At 34.5% G+C, this 26,387-nt stretch overlaps 1 protein-coding gene across 1 annotated transcript; it reads left to right on the top strand.

The window, feature by feature from the left end:
* The first annotated feature begins 2,340 nt into the window (after nt 1-2,340).
* On the top strand, nt 2,341-24,830 carry LOC103224501 (calcium-activated chloride channel regulator 1-like). The gene is made up of 14 exons (XM_007978073.2): nt 2,341-2,499; nt 3,641-3,781; nt 3,991-4,138; nt 4,847-4,955; nt 6,892-7,072; nt 10,540-10,767; nt 11,904-12,128; nt 16,072-16,249; nt 17,409-17,509; nt 17,855-18,079; nt 18,376-18,646; nt 19,205-19,369; nt 20,215-20,454; nt 24,490-24,830. Exons 1-14 carry the CDS (start codon nt 2,341-2,343, stop codon nt 24,828-24,830), a joined length of 2,712 nt encoding a protein of 903 aa, XP_007976264.2.
* Nucleotides 24,831-26,387: the final 1,557 nt, after the last annotated feature.

Below are 26,387 nucleotides of genomic sequence, written 5' to 3'. Positions count from 1 at the left end.
TTTTGTAAACTAGTACAAAACAGTGTGGAAATTCCTTTAAAAATTAACAGTAGAACTACCATTTGATCCAGCAATCCCACTACTGGGTATCTACCCAGAGGAAAAAAGTCATTATATGAAAAAGACACTTGCACACACGTTTATAGAAGCACAATTTGCAATTGCAAAAATGTGAAACCAACCCAAATACCCATCCATCAACGAGTAGATAAAGAAAATGTGGCATAGATATATGATGTAATACGACTCAGCCATAAAAAAAGGAATGAATTAACGGCATTTGCAGCAACCTGGATGGGATTGGAGGCTATTAATTCTAAGTGAAGTAACTCAGGAATAGAAAACCAAACATCATATGTTCTCACTCATAAGTGGGAGCTAAGCTATGAGGATACAAAGGCATAGGAATGACACAATGGACTTTGGGGACACAGGGGGAAAGGGTGGAAAGGGAGTAAGGAATAAAAGACTACAAATTGGGTTCAGCATATACTGCTTGGGTAATGGGTGCACCAAAATCTCACAAATCACCACTCAAGAACTTACTCATGTAACCAACTACCACCTGTTCCCCAAAAACCTATGGAAATAAAAAACTTTTTTAAAAGAAAAACTGTTACCCAACTTTTGGCTTCCTGGCACTGTGTTTGTAGCTGTCTTACAGAATTTTTTCTTACTTCATCTTCTATTTTAATTTTTTGTATTCTAATCGAATCCATGCAACAAATTGTCAAGTTCTTTGGAAGCAGTGACTGTGTTTTACTCATTTCAGTACTCTCTAAAGAGCAGAGCACTGGGCCTGGCACATAGAAGCACTCACATATTTTTCATATGAATTATAAGGAATAAGGAAAAGAAAAAAATAAATTTATTGAGGTTTATGTACCAGCACTTATAATGGGTGCTTTCCCACAGGTTATTTCATTTAATGTTCAAAACATTTCTTCTAGATAGCTATTACTGTCCTCATATAACAGTTAATGAAATTGAGATTGATAGGTTACACTCAGAAAAAAATAATCTCTTTCTTCCAAAGAAGAGTTTACAATCTAGTAGGGAGATATACTATGTATATTAATAATAATAAATGCTATACAGGTAGTATATAAATATACTGGTTCAAACAAGTACAAAGGAAGTAAGATTACTTTTAGTGCAAATGATTTGGGAAGATTTTATAGGTGAGGCCACACTAAACTGAACCAACAAGGATACGATACTGTCAATAGATGGAGATAATCAAGAGCATTTTTTAAAAGGTTATAGTTTCATTCTGACAGTTTTTCCTCTAACCATTTCTCAGGAAAGCTCAGGCAAGTTCGTTCACCTGTTAAACACTGGAAGACTATATTTAAAAGTTTTATAAAATAACAATGAAAACATAGAATTCAATTGGCAAAATTTTACAGCAAGCTTTGTATTCATAATATAATATATAATATTTAATAATAATGGATAGTATGTCTTGAATGCTTACTAGGTGACAGAAGTCTTTTATGGAGTACTTTCCATGGATTATCTCATTTAATTCTTCCAACATTCCATAATTAGTCTGATATCACAGAAAAGAAATTAGCCTTAAAAAGAGCCACACAACTCTTACAAAGAATAACTTGATTGTTGAGTGACCAAGGCAAGAGTCAGGTTTACATGTATCTGACTGCGGAGCCAGCTCACAATGCTGAGTACAGCTCTTCCAAGCTAAGGAAGATTTGCATTCAATCCAAAAAAGAAAGCTTAATTGAAGCATATTAAGTATCAGTTACACAGGTATGTAAAACATTCAACGCTATCTGAAAACTGAAATAAATATACAACTAGTTATTGCAAAAGATAAAAATAAAATTCCCCTTAGCTATTCCCAACCACTGTGCTTATATTACTCCCATAAAGAGTGAATATAAACCCTTAATCCACTGTCACTCCTACTCCAATCCCTTTATTCTTTTTTTAAACCAGGCCTTTTAATCTACTGTTTCCTGGTTCTTTTAATTATAGTTCCTCATCCCTCCAGATTGTACTTCTTTATAAACAAATACCATCTCTAATACTATTTGATGGTGATTATGATGACAATTACGATCTCCCACCATTATGATGACAACTACACAATCTAAAAGAATTACTCAATCCAATGAATATTAATGCCCCAGCTGTCTTAGAAAGTATGATAAATGTGTTCAGCATAATCCCTATTGCTACTTAGCAACTCCAAGATATTTTAGTAATCTACTATACTAACTTTATGCAAATATTTTGGTCTTGATGCAAATTCCTGAGTTAAGCAGATACATAAATGCCCTTTGTACATTTCCAAAAGGTTTGTTGCAACGTGCAAAAATGGTGTTCAGTCTGAAGGTGATTCTCTTCCTATCCTTGCTTCTCTTGCCTGTATTGAAAAGCTCGCAGGTAACTTTAAATAACAATGGATATGATGGCATTGTCATTGCAATTAATCCCAGTATACCAGAAGATGAAAAACTCATTCAAAACATAAAGGTAAGAGAAAAATTTATTAGCCACATATTTTTATTTCAATAAGTATTTTCAACTCATGGTGCGTAGGTATTCATTGAGTGATAACTTTCCAAAATTGCTTCAACAGCATTTATCATTTATATAGCATTTATCTAAACTGTCAGATTAATACTTGCTTAGTTTAAATGTGTTTTATTATATGTTAATACTATTGGCCATTCCCCAATGAATTATTAAAAGGCTGAACTAATATTTTTTTTCAACTAGTTAAGCTAACAGAAAGACATTACAGCAAGTAGAAAATTATTCTCAAATTTTATCTTCATAAAGTTACTTTTATAAAGTTTAGCTAACTAATCTACACTTAAGCCCTAGAGTTTTATCCTATACATTTTTTCAGTTGTTCACACTTGTTCAAACTCTGGAAAAGTAAAAAGTCATATGTATCTTAAAGAAAAAATGACACATTTTTAATGGATGTACCTTCTTTATTTGTATTATTCAGTATAATAAAAAACACTTTATACTTATCACTTTAATATATACTGTCTTCTTTGATCTTCCCAATATCTCCATGAGGAATTCAAAAACAAGAATTATTACCTTTGCATAAATGAAGTGATTTGTAAAAATCTCACAATAAGTGCCAAAACTGGGATCTGAAGCCAATGAAACCTATGTATTTCTATTTTCATTTCTACTTGGTAAAATTTTGCCTTTTATGAAAACACTACATAGGAGAAGATAACCAAAAATAAATCTAGCAAATTTTTTTTCAATTGACATCAATTACAATAATCTACCAAACTTTAAACTCCCAATTTATCTAAACAACCAGAAGCAACTCTGTTTGATCAAATAAACAACTTTACCAACAGGCTCCCAGTCTTAATCACCTTGACATCTCACCCAGCACCCTAATTTCCATCTCCAACCCATCATGCTGAATGCAGGTAAAAAATTTTAAAACGTGGTTTTGAGCATGTGAAAATAAGGAGTTTACAGACTGAAGAACTATAGAAAACTTCAATCTATTTTTCAGTTAGTTTTCCCAAAATGTTCGGGGAAAAGAGGCTTAGATTTGCTTCATCTAGTTATATATGTACTGTTATATTCATTTCACTGTGAAATTATTACCACAAGGTATTTTAAATTTTGTCAGGAAATGGTAACTGAAGCATCTGCTTACCTGTTTCATGCCACCAAACAAAGAGCTTATTTCAGGAATGTAAGCATTTTAGTTCCAATAACCTGGAAATCAAAATCTGAGTACTTAATCCCAAAACAAGAATCATATGACCAGGTAGGCTATTTCATCTAACTCCTAAACTGCTTTTTTCCTCCTGTGCTTTTAAAAACTTAATATCTGTAATTGTTTAATAATTACTAATCACTAATTTAGTAATTAGTAATATAACTTTTCTTAATGTATATGAAAAAAGTCCTATTTTCTAAAATCTCTTGTTTCTATTGCTCTTGGAATTTGTTTTTGTTTGTTCTTTTGCTTTTTAGGCAGATGTCTTAGTTGCTGATCCTCACCTGAAATACGGAGATGATCCCTATACACTTCAATATGGACAATGTGGAGATAAAGGACAATATATACATTTTACTCCAAACTTCTTGTTGACTAATAATTTGCTTACTTATGGGCCTCGAGGTAGAGATATCTAAGATGTACTTCTGTTCTTATTTCCGCTGGTGGAAAAAAAATAACACTATGTTTAATGGTATTTTTTAAAAAATTTAAAGAGGCCAGGCACAGTGGCTGACACTTGTCATCCCAGCAACTTAGGAGGCTGAGGTGGGAGGATCACTTGAGCCCAAGAGATAAGAGACCAGCCTGGACAACAGAGTGAGCCTTCAGTCTCTAAAAAACTAAAAGTAAATTTTAAATACTAGCCAGGCATGATAGTGCATACCTGTAGTCCCAGCTACTTAAGAAGCTGACACAGGAGGATCACTTGAGGCTAGGAGCTTGAGGCTGCAGTGAGCTATGATCATGCCGCTGCACTCTAGTCTGGGCAACAGAGCAAGAGCAAGATTCCGTCGCTTAAGAAAACAAAACTAAGAAGAAAAAAATAGGTAGTAAATAATACCTTTACTTGAAAATATGCTAGTTATGTTCCTAATTATATTTCTTTGTGTGTGTGTCTGTGTGTGCGTGTGTGTGTGTGTGTGTGTGTTTAATAACAAAATGCGTCATTTATTGGCACCAACTCATTTCAACTTTTTTGGCCTAATAAAAGGCATCAATTTCTGGAGTACCTTGACTCAGTTAGGTTGGGGAGAGGTTTAAGAGAAATATAAGGAAACTGTCTTAAAATATTGTAACTATAAATGTATAAGTGGCAGTATTCTCTCACAGGTAGAGTATTTGTCCATGAGTGGGCCCATCTCCGGTGGGGAGTATTTGATGAGTATAATGTGGACCAGCCATTCTATATTTCCAGAAGAAACACTATTGAAGCAACAAGGTATCATTGTATTGAGCAAACCTGTTTTCAAAATGTTTTACTTATGACTCTTTAATTTTCTATGCTAGGCAAACAAAGGCTATCTCAGGTAACTACCTGAGAATGTTCAAACAGTTCATTGCAATATCCAACCTGCCCCATCATGTATGCCACCAATTAATTCTAGAGATTCCACCTTGGCATCAAGATGAATCAAAAACAGGAAATAATTTCAGTATTCACAGGGACTGTGCTGTAACATGTTATGGGCAGAGGAGAAAGGAAAAAGCCGTAGCCTAAATCCCAACATATCCGAGAATAGGTATTCAACCCTACCCACTCCTTTGCTACACTTGATTCATCACTTTTTAAGGTAAATCTGTTTCACTGAAATCAGTTAGGCTGCTAGAGCTTCTTTGTAAATATCGTATTATACTTTTCATTTAATCTTGATCTTAAAGAAAAAGTACTTTTCATAAGGATAAGGTAGTAAGTTGATTTTTTAAAAATATAACTCTAAGTGCTGCAGGCACTATTACAAATAGATGAGAAGTTTAAACTTAGTTAAAAATATCAAGCACATAGAGTATTTAAAGAATATTGAAGAACAATGGAAGTTAATGTAATAGGAAATAAGTCTTTGCGATGAAAAATGTATTCAAGGAAAGAGGGGTAATGGAAAAATGCCTCTCGTCATCTCCATTGTGTTGTTCGTTTGATCTCCACTGAGCTTCCTACAGTTTTTCACACAGACTGGGCTCCTCTCAGTGCAGGACATTCATTTCTTTCAACCTCATCCCACACAACTCCTCACTTACTCAAATAATGCCTGTTCATCCTTTAAGATTCCGTTTAAATATTTCTTACTTAAATGTCTTTCCTCTCCCTCCATTTGGGATTAAATTCCCTTAAGAATGCTCCCACAGCATGTATGGGCTCCTCTCACACGTATGTCGCTGGGCAGTAATTGTCTATACAATTTTATTCTCCCCATTAGACTTTAACATTCTTAAGAACTGCACATTTTTTTAATCTTCTGGTCTTGGACCTGGCGTAAAGTAAAAGCTAAACAAAGAATGTATCAAACAACAAATTTTTTATAAATTCATGAAAAATAAATGAGTTTCCTTATAATCAGTCATAAAAATAGATACATTAGTAAAAACAAGTATCTAAAACATTTATTGAGCTCCCACTGCATGTCAGGCACTTTCAAGCAGTGAAGTCTCGTCATATCTAAGTTTAATTTTCAGGCTTACTCAAGAACTAACCCTCTGGGAAATATGACTCACCATGTCCCTAAATTCTTGCAACACAAATTCATTAAAATTGATTAATGTCATGAAGTTTAACATTAACACAGAATGGTAGGATATCCTGCATATAAACAGAAACTTTAGAATCCTGCCCCCTATTCCCTGCCAGGGACTGGACAATTATTTTTACCATAAGGACCAAATGGCTTGAAGGCACAAGCCTTTTCATGCAGGGTTTAGTTTTATTTCTTCCACCAGTTTAGTGAAGTGGTTCTCAAAATATAGATTACAAAATGCTATAAACACAAAACTGTGAATACCACATATGGAAATTGAAAAGGATTTTAAGCATAATATTGACTTTCCTATTAATAAGCAATTCCACTGTGCCTTTTAACTCATCTAATCTTTACAACATCCCTCTGATTAGGAATTATCATCTTTAGCTCAAAGTCACAAGGATAATAGATTTATTGATCACAATGATCAATGCATGTTTAATAAATATGAACTGACAACATTGTTTCTATTGAAACTGATTACAAATTGAGGTAGAATATTGTGCCTATTTCTGTCAAAATGTAATGTTTAGTACATGATCCATGGCAGTTGTCACTGAAGGAAAAATTTTAGGATGTTGGTCTTCATTCATGATTTGCCAAGTCTTCATATACATATATAATCTAATTCTTTCCTCATAGATGTTCCACTCATATTACTGGTGTTAACATGGTTTTGAACGAATGCCAGGGGGGCAGCTGTATACAACGACCATGCAGACGTAACCCAAAGACGAGGCTGTATGAAGCAAAATGTACATTTATCCCAAACAGATCCCAGACTGCCAAGGAATCCATTATGTTTATGCAAAATCTTGATTCTGTAAGTACCTTTTTTCCAGTCTCTCAAAGGAATCCATGGGGAAAAAAAATTAGAGAAACTGGATTTTCTACTGTGAAATTATGGGTACCAATAGAAAGGCAGAAAATTACTCAGGGAATTAATTAGAGGTCATTTTCTCTGGCATGTATCAGGGTTTCTCTGGAAATTACCCTATCTTTTCTTATTAACCTATTTCTTTTATTCAAATGTAGCACTGTAGCCTTCTCACTGGAGTCATACAATAAATTCTTAGAATACATCTCTTCCTTCATTGACTTCTGTGGACTTCTGTATAGAGTCACAATCTTACTTTTAATTTGTTTTCTAAGTGTTAGCCATACTACTTTTCTAAAGTAATTTATAATGTAGCTTTGAAAAGGATTGACATTTTAGATTTTCCATTACCTTCACACTAAAGCACGCCAAGCTATTGCAAAGTGGTATTGTGAAAATACATAGGGCTCTTCCTCCACTGAACAGACTTAAGAAAAAAAAAATCACAATTACCAATATGTCTAACCAATTAAATAATAACACACCACAAAAAAGTTGAAAACTAACGTTTGACCTGAAATATCTGGTTTAAATATGTAAAACTTAGTGCATAAGAATAGGTACCTTGGAGTCTTGGAGTCAGATAGAGCTGATATCGAAACCCAGTCTGTCATTTTAAAGCTGTGTCCACTGTGAGCAAACTGCTAAATCTGAGATTTAGTTGTCTTATCTTTTATATAGGAATTATAATACCTACTTCACATAGTCATTCATGTTGGGTTTACAAGAGCTAATGTAAAGTATTATCATAGTGTTTAGCACAAGTTGAATGCAATATAAACTTTAAATTTTTAATTTTTAAAATGTGTTAAATATTTGAAAAATAACCAGTTGTTTCTTCCCATGGATAAGCCTAATCTTAATTAATCCAAACATATTATACTTACCTAATGAACATTTCTAAACATATAAAAATATTTTAAAATATAAAATGTATGAAACTTATCAAAAACAACAAATCAAAACAAAGTACACTACCTGTAAATAGTGGGACTAACTTACTTCAAAGAAGCAAATTTTTACATACCAAATTTTCACAGGTATATGCCATATACCTTTATAAACCTCTGTATTTGTTGGTAGTGATTGGTGTTTTCATATACCAATACCAAAACAGTTCTATAGACAGAAGTTTGTAAAGGCCTAGTATCTCTGATAAAATTTAAAATTCCTTTGGACCGTCGGGCATTAATGATAAAAGGCATGACTACATTTGACACTTGAGTCAGGAATGTTCCCTTTTATCTGCTAAATCTGGAGCAATGCGTACAAATAGATATCAAATCATGTGACAGAAGAGGATAACTACAATACTGTATGTACTGCCTGATCCATACTATAAATTCCAAAAGCATTTACTATCAGGAGATAACTCACGCTGCCTACATGGTACATAAATAATAATGAAGAAGATTGTGGAGCTGAAATATGGAGGGCAACTAATTATACAAGACATGGCCCAGAGATAAAATGGTTACATTTCCAGAATAACACTAACTTCTAATTATCATAACATAAATATATTGCATAGTATCTGTACTGAGGGCATGAATTCAGAGCTAGGAAAGATATGATCTAATATGTTGAACAGTCATCCTTATTATTTACGATTCTTACTTCATGCCTAGTATTTACTGCATTAAGAACTGGGAACACAGATATAATTAAAGATGACTGTTCTTGAGAAAATCAGTTTAGGGAGAAAGAGATATGATAAAATAAGTATATATTATTAAGTGGGAAGACACATAGAGATATGACCCCAGTGTTATGAAGCAGTAACCATTGCCAACTGGAAGTCAGAAAACAGTTTCTGAAGAGTGAGTTTTGAGCTGGGATTTGAGAAAAGTGAGTATGTATTTGCCAAAGTGAGAAGGGGAAGAGTATTCTATACAAAGAAACAGATTTACAAAAGCAAAGAGTGGAGTAAGGCAGGGATGCTGTTCATGATTCTGGAAGCTCAGCATTGCCTAAATTATTTGCATCATGGTCATTAAGATTTTAACATTTATTAGAACAATTTTCTGGCAGATAACAGTAAAAGAACTTGAGAAAGGGGTGCTTTTTCTGATTTGCACGAAATTACCATTTGGGTTAGCACAGACCCTAATGAAAGTTTCTGACATATTTTAAGGATATAAAGAAATCCAGTATGGTAGAAGCAAAGAATACACGGTGAGTAAGAGGCAGGAAATGAGGTTGAAACAAAAAATGGGGACATACAGAGCTAAGGTGTTTGAGTTTTATCCTCTCAGTTTTAGACTGGTGATAAGTTTAATTATTTCAGGAAGGTAATCCTACTAATTCTAAAGGATGAGATAGAGTGAGCTGATAGTGGAGGCAAGGGAGACCAGTTGGAAGGCCTTGGCAACAGGTAGGTAAGAGGCCCAAATAAAGGCACTGGCAGTGGTAGGGGAAAGAGGAACCAGGTTTGATAGGCATTTCATACTAGCAAGACTTGGTTATGAATCACTGCTTTGATTGCAAACTACATTTTTCTCCCATCCAATATAACCCCATTTGGGAAATGTATCAGCCATATCAGAAACAAAACAAATTCATAAAACTTAGATAAAAGGTATTCAAATGTAATAATTTAGTTCTTCTAATTCTGAGCTTACATCTGGATATTTTACATTGGGAGGGCATTAAAATAATGAAATGACACTACTAAAAATATTTCTTGTAAGCTGAGGCTCATCTTGCAGTAGCAAGATGAATTCCTTCTTGGAGACTACATTTTTCCAAGTTACTACGTTTTCAATACTTAAAACATTTTCACAGATTCTATAGTAATGAAATATTCATTGGCAGAATTACTGGATACAATTCACCACTTGCCTCTAAAAGACAAATAATTACATTTCCTCATTTTCTCCCTATACTTTCATTCCTTTCTCAGGAGTATAACTTTATGTCAAAATTTGCCAGAGCCAGTAGCGATCCAGGTTGTAGAATACCTGTCCTCAAGTTTTTTGATCAACTATGATGATATGGAACATACCTAGACAATTAAAGAAGACCATTTTCTCTATACCATTTTTAGGAGGTAGCTAGAAATTATCACAAGCCCTGCCCCTTTTTCCTCAAACTTAATTCAAGGCTTGAGCTCCCCCAAAGTTTAGAAGGGAAAGTAAAAAGTTAACATAAGCAGTCGTGCCAGCTGCCACAATGCCCCACTGATGTTTCTATCTATAGCCAAAAGAATCAGCAAAAATCTTTACCAGTACATATTGATAGCTTTACCTTGCTTCTGTTCCATTCAAGTATGCAAATGGATGTCAGAATGTTAGATTATAAAGTAGTTTTTAACAGGAGATAAAATCTGTGGAGGATATGTATGACAGATAACTACATATTTGATGCCTCACAAGTTATTGTAATCTTGTCTTCTAATTGATTTTTTTTTCCAGGTGACTGAATTTTGTACTGAAAAAACACACAATAAAGAAGCTCCAAACCTACAGAACAAAATGTGCAATCACAGAAGCACATGGGATGTAATCATGAGCTCTGAAGATTTTCAGCATTTATCTCCCATGACAGAAATAAATTCACCACCTCGTCCTACATTTTCATTGCTCCAGTCCAAACAGCGTGTAGTCTGTTTGGTACTTGATAAATCTGGAAGCATGTATAGAGTAAGATAGTTTTTAGTTAACTGTCTTAAATTATTTAAGTATTTAAGCTACTAGAAATGTAAGTATTAAGTATTTAAGCTGATGGAAATATAATCTTAGGTTCAGTTCTAGTAACAAACATACATATGTATTTATGTTCTAATAAATTTTAGCACATAATTTTATATAGATAAGTACTAGAAGACAATATGCTAACAGAAAAATGTAGGCTGGGTGCAGTGGCTCACACCTGTAATCCCAGCACTTTGGGAGGCCAAGGCTGGTGGATCACCTGAGGTCAGGAGTTCGAGACCAGCCTGGCCAACATGGTGAAACCCTGTCTCTACTAAAAATACAAAAATTAGCTGCGAGTGGTGACACATGTCTGTAATCCCCGCTACTTGGGAGGCTGAGGCAGGAGAATGGCTTGAACCTCGGAGGCAGAGGTTGTAGTGAGCCAAGATTGCACCGCTGCACTCCAGCCTGGGTGACAGAGCAAGGCTCCATCTCAAAAAATTAAAAAGTTGTTATATTAAGGTATTGGATTATGAATCATTTTTATTCCTTAACTTTTAGTTCTAACTACAAAAATTAGAGCCAAGCAAGAAAATGAAAATCATCCATAATTCTGTCATTGAAAATATGATACTTCAGTCTTTTCTTTGCTAATGTATTTGCTTTCCCTTCTCAAAAATATGATTATATTTTATATAATGTTTTATAATCTGATTTTTTTACTTAATATATCTTTAATACTCCCCACGAAAAAAAAAGATTCCATGACATAATTTTTAATGCTTGTATAACATGCCCACACTATAATTAGGCAAGCAATCCCCTGTTGTTGGACAGTTGGGAGATTTACACTTGCTATTATTAAAATGAGCATCTTTGTATGCATTTTTAAAATTATTTCTTTAGGAGAAATTCCTCAATGTAAAACCATTAAATAAAAAGGTATCGATTTTTAAGGCTTTTTCAAATATAACTGAATTTTTAAGATTTTCTTTAAATTTTTAAAATAAAATGAAGAAGCTAAATTTTAAAATACAACCAATCAATTATTATCATGATCTATGGCCTATAAATGATTTGTCGTTCATTAATCCATCAAGATTTGGAGAGTCTTGTGAGTTATTCACACCTTTTTCTTACAGGAAGACCGTCTCTTTCGAATGAATCAAGCAGCAGAACTGTACTTGATTCAAATTATTGAAAAGGGATCCTTGGTTGGGATGGTCACATTTGACAGTTCTGCTGAAATCCAAAATAATCTCACAAAAATAATTGATGAGAACACTTACCAAAAGATCACTGCAAACCTGCCTCAAAAACCTAGTGGCGGCACTTCAATTTGTGCGGGACTCAAAGCAGGATTTCAGGTAAAATAAAATATTTTTAAAATATCATTTGCCATTTACTATCGTTTTTAATTTTCTCCAATTACCTTTGCACAAAGGACAAGCATTCATGGGCCCCTCAATTAATATTATTATGACCTGATCAAGGTAAATCATTTATGAGAAGAAAAAAATAACCTCTCCTAGTATCTGTTTACAGCCACACCCTCTCTGAGGGTGGCTATTCCAATGACATACTCCTGAGGTGCTAAGTTGCACTGCGGAATGGTTAAGTAAGTGGGGAAAATTTCAGGGTGCACACAATCATGATTTTATTGGAGAGCTCCCCATTTCTCTAATACTCCCACAGTCTGAGTTTCAAGGAGCAGAAAAAAATGCCACTGAGGGGATTATGGAAAAGGGAAATTAGTAACATTTCCATATGATGGATAAAGACAGACCCAGTTTATCAAGTTAAATTGACATTTAAAAATCACAAAGAGGCTGGGCGCGGTGGCTCATGCCTGTAATCCTAGCACTTTAGGAGGCCGAGGCAGGTGGATCATCCAAGGTCAGGAGTTCGAGACCAGCCTGACCAACATGGTGAAACCCCGTCTCTACTAAAAAACAAAAATTAGTCAGGCGTGGTGGTGCAGGCCTGTAATCCCAGCTACTCTGGAGGCTTAGGCAGGAGAATCACTCGAACCCAGGAGGCGGAGGTTGCAGTGAGCCAAGATTGTGCCGTTGCACTCTAGTCTGGGCTACAGAACAAAATTCTATCTCAAAAAAAAATAAAAATAAAAAATACATTAAAATTTTTTAAAAATTAAAACGTCACAAAAATAAGCCAGACATGGTGGGTCCCCCTGAATCCCAGCACTTCGGGAGTTTGAGGCAGGCAGATCGCTTGAGCTCAGGAGTAGGCACCAGCTTGGCCAACATGGGGAAACCTTGCCCCTACAAAGAATTAAAAAAATCAGTTAGGCATGGTGGTGTGCACCTGTAGCCCCCGCTACTTGGGGGACTGAGGTGGGAAGATTGCTTGAGCTCTAGAGGCAGAGATTGCAGTGAGCCATGATCATGTCACTGCACTCCAACCTGGCCAACAGAACAAGACCCTGTCGAAAAAAAGAAGGGAAGGGAAGGGAAGGGAAGGGAAGGGAAGGGAAGGGAAGGGAAGGGGGAAGGGGGGGGAAGGGGAAGGGAAGGGGAAGGGAAGGGGAAGGGAAGGGGAAGGGAAGGGGAAGGGAAGGGGAAGGGAAGGGGAAGGGAAGGGGAAGGGAAGGGGAAGGGAAGGGGAAGGGAGGGGAAGGGGGGGAAGGGGGAAGGGAAGGGAAGGGAAGAGAGGGGAAGGGAGGGGAAGGGAGGGGAAGGGGGAAGGGGGAAGGGGGAAGGGGAGGGAAGGGAGAAAGGAAGGGAGAAAGGAAGGGAGAAAGGAAGGGAGAAAGGAAGGGAGAAAGGAAGGGAGAAAGGAAGGGAGAAAGGAAGGGAGAAAAGAAAGGAAGGAAAGAAAGGAAAGATCACAAAGATAGAAGCAGCTCTGTAACCAGTATAGTACCTAACCTAACAAACATAGATTGAAGTTTAATGTAATTAAAATGGTGAATTCGAAAAATTGGGAGCACTCTTGGAGCACTATACCCAATTGCCTCCAGTACTCATTTGAATTGCTTCCAACCTAACTTTCATTTAAGCCTATTTATTGTCATGCTTTAAGTCACAAAAACAGAAAACTACTTCCTTCACTGACCTCTCCTTGCCTCAAAATGGAGCTTGCTAGTCTTATCCAGGCTATTGATTAATACTACATCTCAACTTTCTTCATTGTGTCTATTTGTGATTAAATGTGTTCGTTTAAGAAGGCAGGACGTGGATGCAGACAAATGTGGTATCTTGGCTCTAATATTTATTAGCTAAATGACCTTGAGTAAGTAACTCAACTCAGAACATCTGCTTCCTCAACCAAGATAATGTGGATTATAATAGTATCTATCTCATTTAATTGCAGGCATTATGTAAGATAAATCCTTAAGAAAGGTTTATTATTATGATAATTATAATTCTTACTATATATGTTTATTCAGTTCTAAAATACGACAAGCACTGTAAATTAGGAATATGTTACAATGTTTACACATATTGGTTCATGTATTTTTTTAAACATATTTTGATATATATCTTTTTTTTTTTTTTTTCTGAGATGGAGTTTCACTCTTGTTGCCCAGGCTGGAGTGCAGTGGCATGAGCTCAGCTCACTGCAACCTCTGCCTCCCAGGTTCAAGCAATTCTCCTGCATCAGCCTCCTGAGTAGCTGGGATTACAAGCACCCGCCACCACACCCAGCTAATTTTTTGTAGATTTGTAATTTATTAGAGATGGGGTTTCATCATGTTGGCCAGGCTGGTCTCAAACTCCTGACCTCAGGTGATCCACCTGCCTCAGCCTCCCAAAGTGCTGGGATTACAGGGATGAGCCACTGTGCCCAGCCTTGATATATATCTTATGATACCTTGACCACAAAGTCTATCACTGAATAGATGGTGTCAAATCACATTCAGAGCTATAAACAGCTCTTAATTACTTATATAATAAAACTAATCAATACATAAGCATTTTACTTACAAAATTCTAACAATAATAGCATAATAGCTAACATTTACTGATCATATTATACGTTATTGCCTATGCTAAGCGCTTTAAATGCATGGTCTTATTTTACCCTTACCATTACTCTGTAAGTTGAGTAATATTAGTATGCCAGTTTTGCAGATAAGAAAACTGAAGTGCACAGTAATTAAATCTTTCTCAGTATCATATAGTCAAAAACTGGCAGATATAAGATTCAAAACCTGGTCTTTCTGACCCCAAAGTCCATAAATTTAATCATTACACTAATCTATGTATAAAACTCTGTTATAAATGTATATAACCCTTACATACATGTATGTACTATATAATATACATGTATATACTTTAATATAAAGTCTTGAGAAAAACTAAACACTAGCTATTCTATTTAGCAAATGGCAGAGCTGGAATTTACTCTCAAGGTATCTAACGCCAAATCTCTTGGTAGGAGTTAGGAAAAGATGAAAAAAAAAAAATACATTTGTAATAATTGACAAAATTAGGAACTTTCTTCTTTGCGATAGGTCAAAGTTTTTTTGTCCAGGGAATCCTGAGAGTCTTCAGAAGTGATCAAATAAAATGTGTTTTTAAAGCACATAATACACTGTTTAAATTTGCACACCCACCTTTGGTCATGACTTTCCAGATAATATCTAGTCTGCAGTCTTTTAGAACTGCCTGAGTCACTTGCCTCCACCCCACCTACCTCTTAGATAATACTGACAACAATAATAGCTAATATTCAGTGAATACTTACTGTGTGTCAGGCATTGCTCTAAGTGCTTATTTTTCCTCCCTTTGGTAGCAAGAGTATATTTGAGAGGATTAGAAGAAGTATTGACACTCTAGCTTTGAAAACTTACAAGACCACTGTAAATTACACTCATTTCCATATGCCAACTCAGACTGAAATGACTTCGCTGAGTTTCCTTTTGCTTACTCTGATGCAAGGACTAGAAGAACAGGTTTATTCTTATCTTAAATATATTAAGATATGGGCCAGAAACAGTGGCTCATGCCTGTAAACCCAGCACTTTGGGAGGCCAAGGCAGGCAGATCACCTGGGGTCAGGAGTTCGAGGCCAGCCTGGCCAACATGGTGAAACCCCATATCTACTAAAATATAAAAATTAGCCAGGCATGATGGTGGGCGCCTGTAATCCCAGCTACTTGGGAGGCTGAGGCAGGAGAATCACTTGAAGCCGGGAGGTGGAGGTTGCAGTGAGCCGAGACTGCACCATTGCACTCCAGCATGGGTAACAAGAGCGAAACTCCGTCTCAAAAATAATAGATAGATAAGTAGATAGATAGATAGATATGACATTCTACAATTAATAACCTGGCTTTTTCATTATCAGGCAATTTCCCAGAGTAATCAGAGTACTTCGGGTTCTGAAATCATATTACTAACAGATGGGGAAGATAATCAAATGAGATCATGCTTTGAAGAGGTAAAACAAAGTGGTGTAATCATCCACACCATTGCTCTGGGGCCGTCTGCTGACAGAGAACTGGAGACCCTGTCAAATATGACAAGTAAACTTTTGGAATATAGTTTGAATAAAAAAATAAATTTCTAGTCTCTCCCATTCCAGAAGCTCTTTCTCTATAAATCTGCTCAAAAATTTCCTATCCTAAAAATTAATCTTTGTCCCTTCTTCATCCTTTAGATTAAGTTCTTTTCCTTTTCTTCCACTTCATACACCAGTTTTTTTCTGATGTTATTTAACATTTGCTGTCTTCATTCCCCACTTACTTTCTGCCAATGCTACTAAACAGAAACTTATTTCTCTATGGTTACTCAACTGGAAGTCAAAAATTATTGCTTAATTCCAAAATACTACTCAATCACACAGTAGGGATTTTGACAATCCTCTTTTATAGATGAGGAAATGGAAACCTAGAGAGTGCAAATGATTTGCCAAAGGCCATAGAGTCCTGATTATCAATTCAGAGCTCTTCCATCATACTACCCTATTCCTGCTTCACCTCTTGCTAAATCTTAGTTTGAAACAGTTCTGTATTTCACCTTTCTATACAATCCTTCTACCACTGCCATTATAATCCAGCTCTTACAATTCCTTGACTGGGATACTTCAATAACCTTCTAGCTTATCTTTCTGCCATTTATCAATTAAATAAATATATATTGATTGTTGTATTTGTGGCAGTCACTTGTGTTAATTCTTGCCCTCTGCAATCTAGTCTTTCCTAACTCCTTACACCTAAGTAATCTCTCCCTTCATTAATTTCTACATTATTTATTTCCTTCACTTAATTTTTACTTTATTGTAGACTGTAATTGTCTAATTGTTTTGGTGTACCTTAGACTCAACTAGAAAATAAACAGCCGGTTCAGAAGAACTATCTTAAATTTCATTTTTATAACATTATTTAGTGCTTACACCAGTTTTACCAATGCGGCGGGCACTTACATTTGATGACTGATTGATGTAAAGACAATACAATTTGGCCCATTCTTTAAAGTTTCTTTTAATCTTATCTTTCTTATTTTGAGCAAGGTGTTAGTTATTATTGTAGGATTACATAAGGGACACTGATATAATGAAAGTTCACAAAGTGCTGGGAAATTCATCTTTTGTAAGTTTAAAACAAAATTTTAAAATAGATTTTAAAGTGTATTGATGAGAGCAAAATAACAAATACGACTTTTCCACTTAAAATTCAATTTTAGGAGGACATCGCTTTTATGCCTATAAGGACATAAATGGCCTTATTGATGCTTTCAGCACAATTTCATCTAGAAGTGGCAACATCTCTCAGCAGGCTGTTCAGGTCAGTGTAATAAAAAAAATTATTTTCTTTCTCACAGTTGTAATAAATTTATATTATCCTAATTATTAACTCCTATTTCTCTAATAATTATTTTGCCCGAAAATATTTCAAATATGCAGAAGAAAAACATCCTTACTGAATTTGATTTTCCATAACACTTAAAGCCATTTTTTCTCTTGAATTTTTCTATTCTCTGTATTTGGAAAATTATTTAAAATAATTCTTATTCTAATTGAAATCTTAAAAACAAATTTAAAATTACTCTAAACTGACTAAACTCAGAAATTTCATTAACTATGATAACAAGTGGATTTCATATGTTTATTGTTTTTGTTTATCCAACAGTTGGAAAGTAAAACCTTGGATATCCCAGGGAAGAAATGGATAAATGGTACAGTGCCTGTGGATAGTACAGTTGGAAATGATACTTTCTTTGTTGTCACATGGACAATACAAAAGCCGGAAATAATTCTTCAAGATCCAAAAGGAAAAAAATATACTACCTCAGATTTCCAAGAAGATAAACTAAATATTCGATCTATCCGTCTTCGAATACCAGGTATTGCAGAGGTAGGTCTATTATTTTATGTTCTCTAAGTTTTCTTAATCAATTTCTATTTTTAAAAGATGAAAATAACATAAATAACATCTTATACACTGCCAATATTAAAATGATGACAGATCATCTGTAATAAAGAAATCAAATGGAATAATTAGGGATTCATATTCATACTGTTTGTGAAATTCAATATTAAAAATCATGATTATTATTCTGTTTAAATTTGTAAATAATTTTGTATTCCAAACAAAAAGTAGGAAAATATTACCAAAGCTCTCAGATATATATATATTTTTTAATATTTCAGACAGGTACTTGGACTTACAGCCTTCGAAATAATCATACCAAATCTCAATTGCTAACTGTGACAATGACCACTCGAGCAAGAAGCCCTACCACACTCCCAGTAATTACAACTGCTCACATAAGTCAAAATACAGCTCATTATCCTAGCCCAGTGATTGTTTATGCACGAGTCACTCAAGGGTTTCTGCCTGTTCTGGGAATCAACGTAACAGCCATTATAGAAAATGAAGATGGACATCAAGTAACATTGGAGCTCTGGGACAATGGCGCAGGTAATAAGAATCTGCATCAACTTCCACTAAACTTAAAATCCTCCTACCGTTCTATGACCTAGAAGTCAATATTTCCTGTATTTTCTAATGAATCACATTTTTAAGTAAATGAATTTTAATCCTAATGTTTTAAAAACTTTTTTCTCAGTTATCTTGACAACTTGTAGACATAGCACATATGCCATTTTTAAATTTTATGAACAATTTTACTTTTTCCATGGAACTTAAGAGCACAATTTTTCTCTATTTTCATTAATGTCAGTGTTTCATATATGCTTTCTCCAGTTGCGTTTTCTTATTTTGATAAGTATTTTTTATGAAATAATAGTAACAGCTAATATTAATTGAATGCCTACCATAAATTAGACTTTTCCAAAAACACAGAGTTAGCAAGCGGCCCAAGCTTTCAACCAAAATAGTCTGACTCCAGAATTCATGTACTTAAAACACTGTGCTACATACTGTCTCCCAAATTACTAACATTATCAGTGTTCATAAACAGATATGACTGTCATTTTTACTTTATGGGATGACTAATTTTTACATTTCATTATCAAGGTGCTGATACTGTCAAGAATGATGGCATCTACTCAAGGTATTTTACAGATTACCATGGGAATGGTAGATACAGTTTAAAAGTGCATGCCCAGGCAAGAAAAAACACAGCTAGGCTAAGTCAACAACAGAATAAAGCTCTGTATATACCGGGCTATGCTGAAAATGGTAAGTAGCACTAAAATAGAAATGTGCCAGGTGTTTAGATAAATTGCACACGGCAAACATTGAAAATATAATGTACTACAGAAAGCCCAAGTATATAACGTTGTAATCATCTGTATGTTTCAAAGCCATATTGTTATTAGTAGACCTAGCAAAGACCTATGTTTCCACATATTTTGTTCACATCCCCCTGAGTTCATTTCATTTACATTGAAAAAAAAATTACTTAGCATCTACTATATTGCAAGCACTGTGCTAGGTGCTAGAGCTACAAAGACAAAACATAATCCTATTCCTCAAAGAATTTGCAGTCAAGTGGTAGAGACAGATAGGTTGAAAGATAGTTTTAACATAGCATAATGTTTCCTCATCAATTTTAAAATATCAATAAAGAAGCTTTTTCTCAATAAAAGCTGTTACTTTTTCAAAGTCTGCCATCAATCAATATCAATCCTCTACAGCTGCAAGATCAGCTTGCACTATGAATAGACATGGCGGCTGGGCACGATGGCTCACACCTGTAATTCCAGCACTTTGGGAGGCAGATGAGGGTGGATCACCTGAGGTCAGGAGTTTCAGACCAGCCTGGCCTACATGGCGAAACCCTGTCTCCACTAAAAATACAAAAATTAGCCGGGCGTGGCGGCGGACGCCTGTAGAACCTGCTACTCGGGAGGCTGAGGCAGGAAAATTGCTTGAACCCAGGAGGCGAGGGTTGCAGTAAGCCAAGATCGCACCACTGCACTTCAGCCAGCCTGGGCAACAGAGAGAGACTCTGTCTCAAAAAACAAAAACAAAAAAAGAGTAGACATGAAAAAATGAAATATTACAAGAGTTTTTCTTGGTAGGAAAAATTATACCGAACCTACCCAAACCTGAAGTCAAAGAAGATGTGGCAGAAGCTGAAATGGACGACTTCAGCAGATTCGCCTCTGGAGGGTCGTTTACTGTATCAGCAGTGCCGCCTAATGGTAATCATTCTCAGGTGTTCCCACCTGGTAAAATTGTAGACCTGGATGCTAAGTTTCAAGGAGATCGTATTCAACTTTCATGGACTGCCCCTGGCAAGGTCCTCGATAAAGGAAGAGGTAAGTTTGACATTATATTTTAAAATATACTAAAAGAAATCCCATTGACTTTCATTTGCTGAGAATTTTCTAATGTTCCGTTTATAAATAACATTTATGAACTGTCTACCAAAGGCCATTTTTTATTTTCAGATGTGAAAACTAAAGCTGTAAGAGTTAATTGGACCAAGTTCTTTCTATATTTAGTAATTTACAATTCTAACCCAGTCATATCAGATTCTATTATGCCAAATTGTCTGTCAGAAATTGAAGCAGCTTAGAAATTAAGAGGACAGTTAACAGCTTTCTGTTGCATTATCTTCCCCCAAATTTTAAGTATTTCTGTACTTGCACAGTTTCATTCATTTATCAACCTTCTGTTGAGCTTTCACCCTATTAGATTCCTAAGAAATGATCTATACTCTCAACAGTCAATTAAGTACAAAAGACACACAAGTAAACATATAATTACGTATAACAAGACATATGCTTTTATAAACAGAGAATCATGTGGCAACCCATAGGTGGGCCACAAACCCCTAGTTAGAGGCTAAAATCAGAGTATATCATAAAGCCTTCCCAGAGAAGACTACCCCTGAGTATTAAAGAATGAGAGTAGTTACCCAAGAGAAGTGAAGGTGTCCACAGAGAGATGTTCATGTGCACAGAAATTCACTAGTTTGAAAGATTTGTTCATGGAGTTTGAATAAAGTTCAAGGCCAAAAGATCTCATTTATTCAAAGTTCCTAATAATAAATGACCCTCATTCCAAAAAGTTTAAATTACTTCTATCATTGCTTGAAATTTAACTGAATTCAATCAGTATTTATTGAATGCCTACCATATTCCAATATTGTGTAGGTTAGTAGGTTTTTATGGGATAATGCCAGTCTTGCTGTTTTCCCTTTAAGATTGGGAAAATGAAAGCAATATGCAATATACATATACATAATACCTCAGAGATTGCTAGTGCTAAAACACCAGAGTTCAGTACTCTTTCTCCTGGGTTACAATAAACCCCTCATTGTACACGCTCAAAAGAAAAGATGCTTCTTAATCTTTCACTATGTAGCATTTTCAAAGCTGCATTTCTTATCGTTATTATACAAGAAGAAAATCATTCTAAAGTCAGAGGAAACATAGAATATGTACAGAGTTTTTGTATTTCAGTGTTGAAAATCTTATGACAGCTTTTGAAATACCTTATTTTCTCATGGTATGACCCTTAAACATATGGCAGAATCAAAAAAAGTGAAAAATACCATTGCCACTGAAAAAGCCACAAATGAAATTTCTTAACCAAATATTTAGTTCTATAGTGAATTCAGTAAAACCAAACTTTCAGTTCAAGATTGGGTTAATAACAAATATCCCTCATGCTGATTATAAGAACTAAAAGTAGCAGTAATGTATTATCACAAATGCCTAAAATAGGTGGCATCTAATCTTGTCTTTCCTTAGGAAGAATAGGAAGAGGTTGTGGTACCTGTTAAATGTTACCTGTAGATATTCCAAAAGTAAGGTAGTAGCAGTTTCTTAAAGAATAAATGAACGTCTATGTAAACCCAAATGAAGCACTTAAATTACCCGGGACACAATTTCCACACCTGTCAAATATACAAATTAGATTAGATCACCTAAAATTACTAAAACAAGTAGATATAATTCTAATATTTTATGATTTTCTAATTTTATCATGTTGGGTGTCAACAACTGTATTGTTGGTCAAGTAATTAAGGAGATCAAATACATGTCAACACAGGACCAGGTACCCTGAGTGATACGAAGAGTACAAAACACAGTCTTTACCCCAAAAAATAATAAGATCTAATCAGAATGAAAAGTTGAACCTCTACTAAAGTATCTGAAAAACTCCATTCCATGAAAGAGAAGTTCATGAAGAGAGTCATCAGGGTGAATGAAATACTTGGATGGAACTTCATGCAGTTGGGCTTGGTTGGACCTTAAGGAATGAATACAATTTGCATACATATGGAGAAGGAGGCACAACCGTTTTGGAGAGAGAAAGAACAAAATTATATGAGCAAGGTCAAGAAAGCAAAATTTCACAATGGAATATTCTAATCAAAATAAGGAATAGACAGGTGGAGAGAAGAGAGAGAGAAAGAGAGAGAGAGAGAGAGAGAGAGAGAGAGAGAGAGAGAGAGAGAGAGAGGAGACCTACCTAAGTGAAACACAGGGTTTTTGTGAAGAATAATAGAATGGATTGATAAGGCCTATTTAAGAGGAAACTAAATGTTAAGCAGAGGACCTGAATTCTTTTTAAAAATACACTAAAAGTTATTCACCACACACTTGAAATACCTTCAATATTTAATGGAAAAATTAAAAACAAAGTCCTTACATCAAAAAAGAACACCTGGTGTTTTATTTTTCATCACATTTCAGAATGTGAGAATATATTTTTACATGAATGGTAGATATTGAAAAGCAGTGTAGAAAGAAATATTTATGTTGGCATCTTCTTTTCCTTTCTTGATAAAATAACGGCCAACATTTCAAACATTTATTAATTTACCGTTTATTAAATTGTAGTAAACATGCATCATGCATTATCATCTATAATTCTTACCACTAGAATAGTAGGCACTTAATAAATATTTGTTGAATAATTTGAATAACTGAATCTCTATTTTAACAGATAAAAAACTAGAGATAAGAAAGCTTAAGGCCGGGTGCAGTGGCTCACGCCTGTAATCCCAGTACTTTGGGAGGCCGAGGTGGGCAGATCACAAGGTCAGGAGATAGAGACCATCCTGGCCAACAAAGTGAAACCCCTTCTCTACTGAAAATATATATATATGTATACAAAAATTAGCTGGGTGTGGTGGTGCATGCCTGTAATCCCAGCTACTCAGGAGGCTGAGGCAGAAGAGTCTTGAACCAGGGAGCTGGAGATTGCAGTGAGCCAAGATCGCACCACTGCACTCCAGCCTGGTGACAGAGCAAGACCCTGTCTCAAAAAAGAAAAGAAAAAAAAAAAAGAAAGAAAGCTGAAATACATTTCTTTTTATTACACAGCTAGTAAGTAAAATTAGGGTGCTACTTAAGGTCTGTCTAGGTCCTTAGCACATACATACTTTTATTTTTTATTCTTATATTTTTACATTTTTAATTTTTGTGGGTACGTAGTAGGTGTATATATTTATGGGGTACATGAGATTTTGATCCAGGCATGCAATGTGAAATAATCACATCATGGAGAATGGGGTATCCATCCCCTCAAGCATTTATCCTTTATGTTACAAACAACCCAACTACACTGCTTTAGTTATTTTTAAATGTATGATTAAGTTATTATTGACTATTGACTATAGTCACTCTGTTGTGCTATCAAATAGCAGGTCTTATTCATTCTTTCCAACTATTTTTTTGTACGCATTAACCATCCCCACCTTCTCCTGCCCAGTCCCCCACTACCCTTGCCAGCCTCTAGGAACCATTCTTCTACTCTGTATGTCTGTGAGTTTAATTTTTTTGATTTTTAGATCCCACAAATAATTGAGAACTTGCAATGTTTGTCTTTCTACTTAGCACATGTTTAATTAGTACACATTCCAGTCTCTCTGCCTCCTTTTGCTGGTTATCCTTATCCCTGTTTCCCACTCCATTTATCATCTCTCTTTCTCCTCTATCCTATTACTTTCTCTTTTAACTTAATAAGAAATGACACAGAGATAGGGTACTGAATATCTTCACTATCCTAGAATACTATTATGTTCCTTGTTCTAAAATAAAAAGTAGATGCAACTCCTTATATTTCTCTTCCTAAAAAGGAATCTAGATTCTGACTTTTTAGTATCATATGATTTTGAATTAAAATTTCCTGGGATTAGAGAATTCTACATTTTAAGAAAAACTGTTCACACATTTGTCCTTACAATAAAGATGGAATAACCAGACAAAAGCTAATGGGATTTCCATAATTAAAACCTAATATGCTTTTCTGATAGGTTTCTAAATGTAAGGCAGTGTGGTGGCAGCAAGGCCATCCTAGTGATTTTAATATATCTGAAGTATCTATTTGTTTTCCAGCTGACAGCTACATGATAAGAACAAGCAAACATGTCCTGGACCTCCAAGAAAATTTTGATAAAGCTGATTTAATAAATACTTCTGGTCTGATACCTAAGGAGGCTGGCTCAGTAGAAAATTTTGAATTTAAACCAGAACCTTCTAAAATAGAGAATGGTACCACATTCTATATTGCAATTCAAGCCATCCGTGAACCCAATGTCACCTCAGAGGTTTCAAACATTGCACAAGCAACTAACTTTATTCCTCCACAGGAACCCAGCATTCCTGATCTGGGTACCAATATTTCTGCAATCAGTTTGGCAATTTTTGGATTAACTGTAATTGTATCCATATTTTAAACTAGAAATTATAATGTTATACATACTTGGTAAACATTTATTTAGAATTTAATTTACTATACTTATTGTCTAGTATAAAGCTCATTATAATATAAAAGTGAATATAAAAAAGTTGTAAGTTTTCTAATTAATTAATACTACTTGAGTTGTTAAATGTTAATCAAAATGAGTATATCATTTCTTGTCTTTGAATAATCCATTCATTAATTTTGAATATGAAAAGATACATATTTGTACTTGTAAGCATTTTAAGAAACATTTTTAGAGTGTGCTACAGATTCATCTGGTATACTGACATCAAAATGTATCCAAGCCATTTAAAAATATTTGTATATACATAGTAGCAAATAATTTTATAGATTTATTTGTATCACTTTTTTATTACAAATGAATACTTCATGTTTATATAAGCTATAATTGAAAAGGACTAGTAGTAAGTAGTAAGGAAGTCAAATTTGATTTTTTATCATTGATTATAAGTGGTATATATGTTTTTTGTCATTGATTAAAAGTGATTTTAGCCCTAGGCCTGAAATGACTAGCAAAAATCGTTTTCTGTATGAATTGTGGAACATCACAATAAAGTTATTTCTATGCTGATGCCATCATTAGGTCCTAAGACTATTACCAAGAAGCTTGATTGAGACAAGGATTTTTTCTTTTTCCTATTACTGTGTCCTCGACATTTAGAATAATAATTGACACATAGTAGATATTCAATAAATATGTTTAAATAACTTAATGAATATTTTCATAACCTCAAAAAAATTCCAAATTTGACTTCATTACATTAAAGAAAACCACAAAGTATCATGTGCATATGGTATTATGAGGACTTCATATAATGAAAACTAACCCCTTAATAACATTGTTGAGAATCAACACATAAAGTTTCAGAAAGTTAACTATTAATAGAATGTATAAACTATCTAATAAAAGGTAAATTGAGCTATTAATATAGCAATGGGGTGAGTTTTCTTAGAGAGAAAGAGAGAGAACACCACATTGGTAGAAAATCCTTTGTTTATAGACAAGAAGATTATTGAAACTCTTTAAATATCTGAAACGAAGACACTGTATATATCTGGAAGAGTCAAGAAAAAAATTATAAATCATTAGCAAACCAAATCCAGAAAAAAATATGAAAAATAATAATATATCATCACCAAGTTGAATCTATCTCAAGAATCCAAATGTGATTTAATACTAGAAAATTAAAGTAACTTACTACATTAACAGTTTTTGTTTAGTTATATGATTATCTCAATACATGCAGGAAAGTATAATTCAACCATCATTCTTCAGTCAAAATGAAATATATGAAAATTATTAACCTGATATTTTAATCTTAAAAGTCAAAACCTCACCTTTTAAAAACAAATAAAAATGGCATTAAATTTTCAAGTAGAGATGAAAAATTATACATCAGAGGGTGAGACTTCTAAAGTCCTAAGAAAATAAATCACTTAAGCATCAGTAAATAATTTTAAAAATTGATTATGAAAACCTCAAAGAGTCAGGAGATAGTTAACTTATTCTTAATACATGGTCACTATA

The sequence above is a fragment of the Chlorocebus sabaeus genome, chromosome 20 (assembly GCF_047675955.1).
Source record: "Chlorocebus sabaeus isolate Y175 chromosome 20, mChlSab1.0.hap1, whole genome shotgun sequence".
NCBI lineage: Eukaryota > Metazoa > Chordata > Mammalia > Primates > Cercopithecidae > Chlorocebus > Chlorocebus sabaeus.
The sequence above is the reverse complement of the archived record's forward strand: the minus strand, read 5'-3'. Positions and strand labels throughout refer to the sequence as shown.

What these genes read in the sequence shown, in the direction of transcription:
- LOC103224501 (XM_007978073.2), top strand. Translation starts at nt 2,341, where the DNA reads ATGGTGTTCAGTCTGAAGGTGATTCTCTTCCTATCCTTGCTTCTCTTG. An exon ending in AACACTATTGAAGCAACAAG is followed by an intron (nt 4,956 to 6,891) that starts GTATCATTGTAT and finishes CTTTCCTCATAG; the next exon opens with ATGTTCCACTCATATTACTG. An exon ending in AATCTGGAAGCATGTATAGA is followed by an intron (nt 10,768 to 11,903) that starts GTAAGATAGTTT and finishes TTTTTCTTACAG; the next exon opens with GAAGACCGTCTCTTTCGAAT.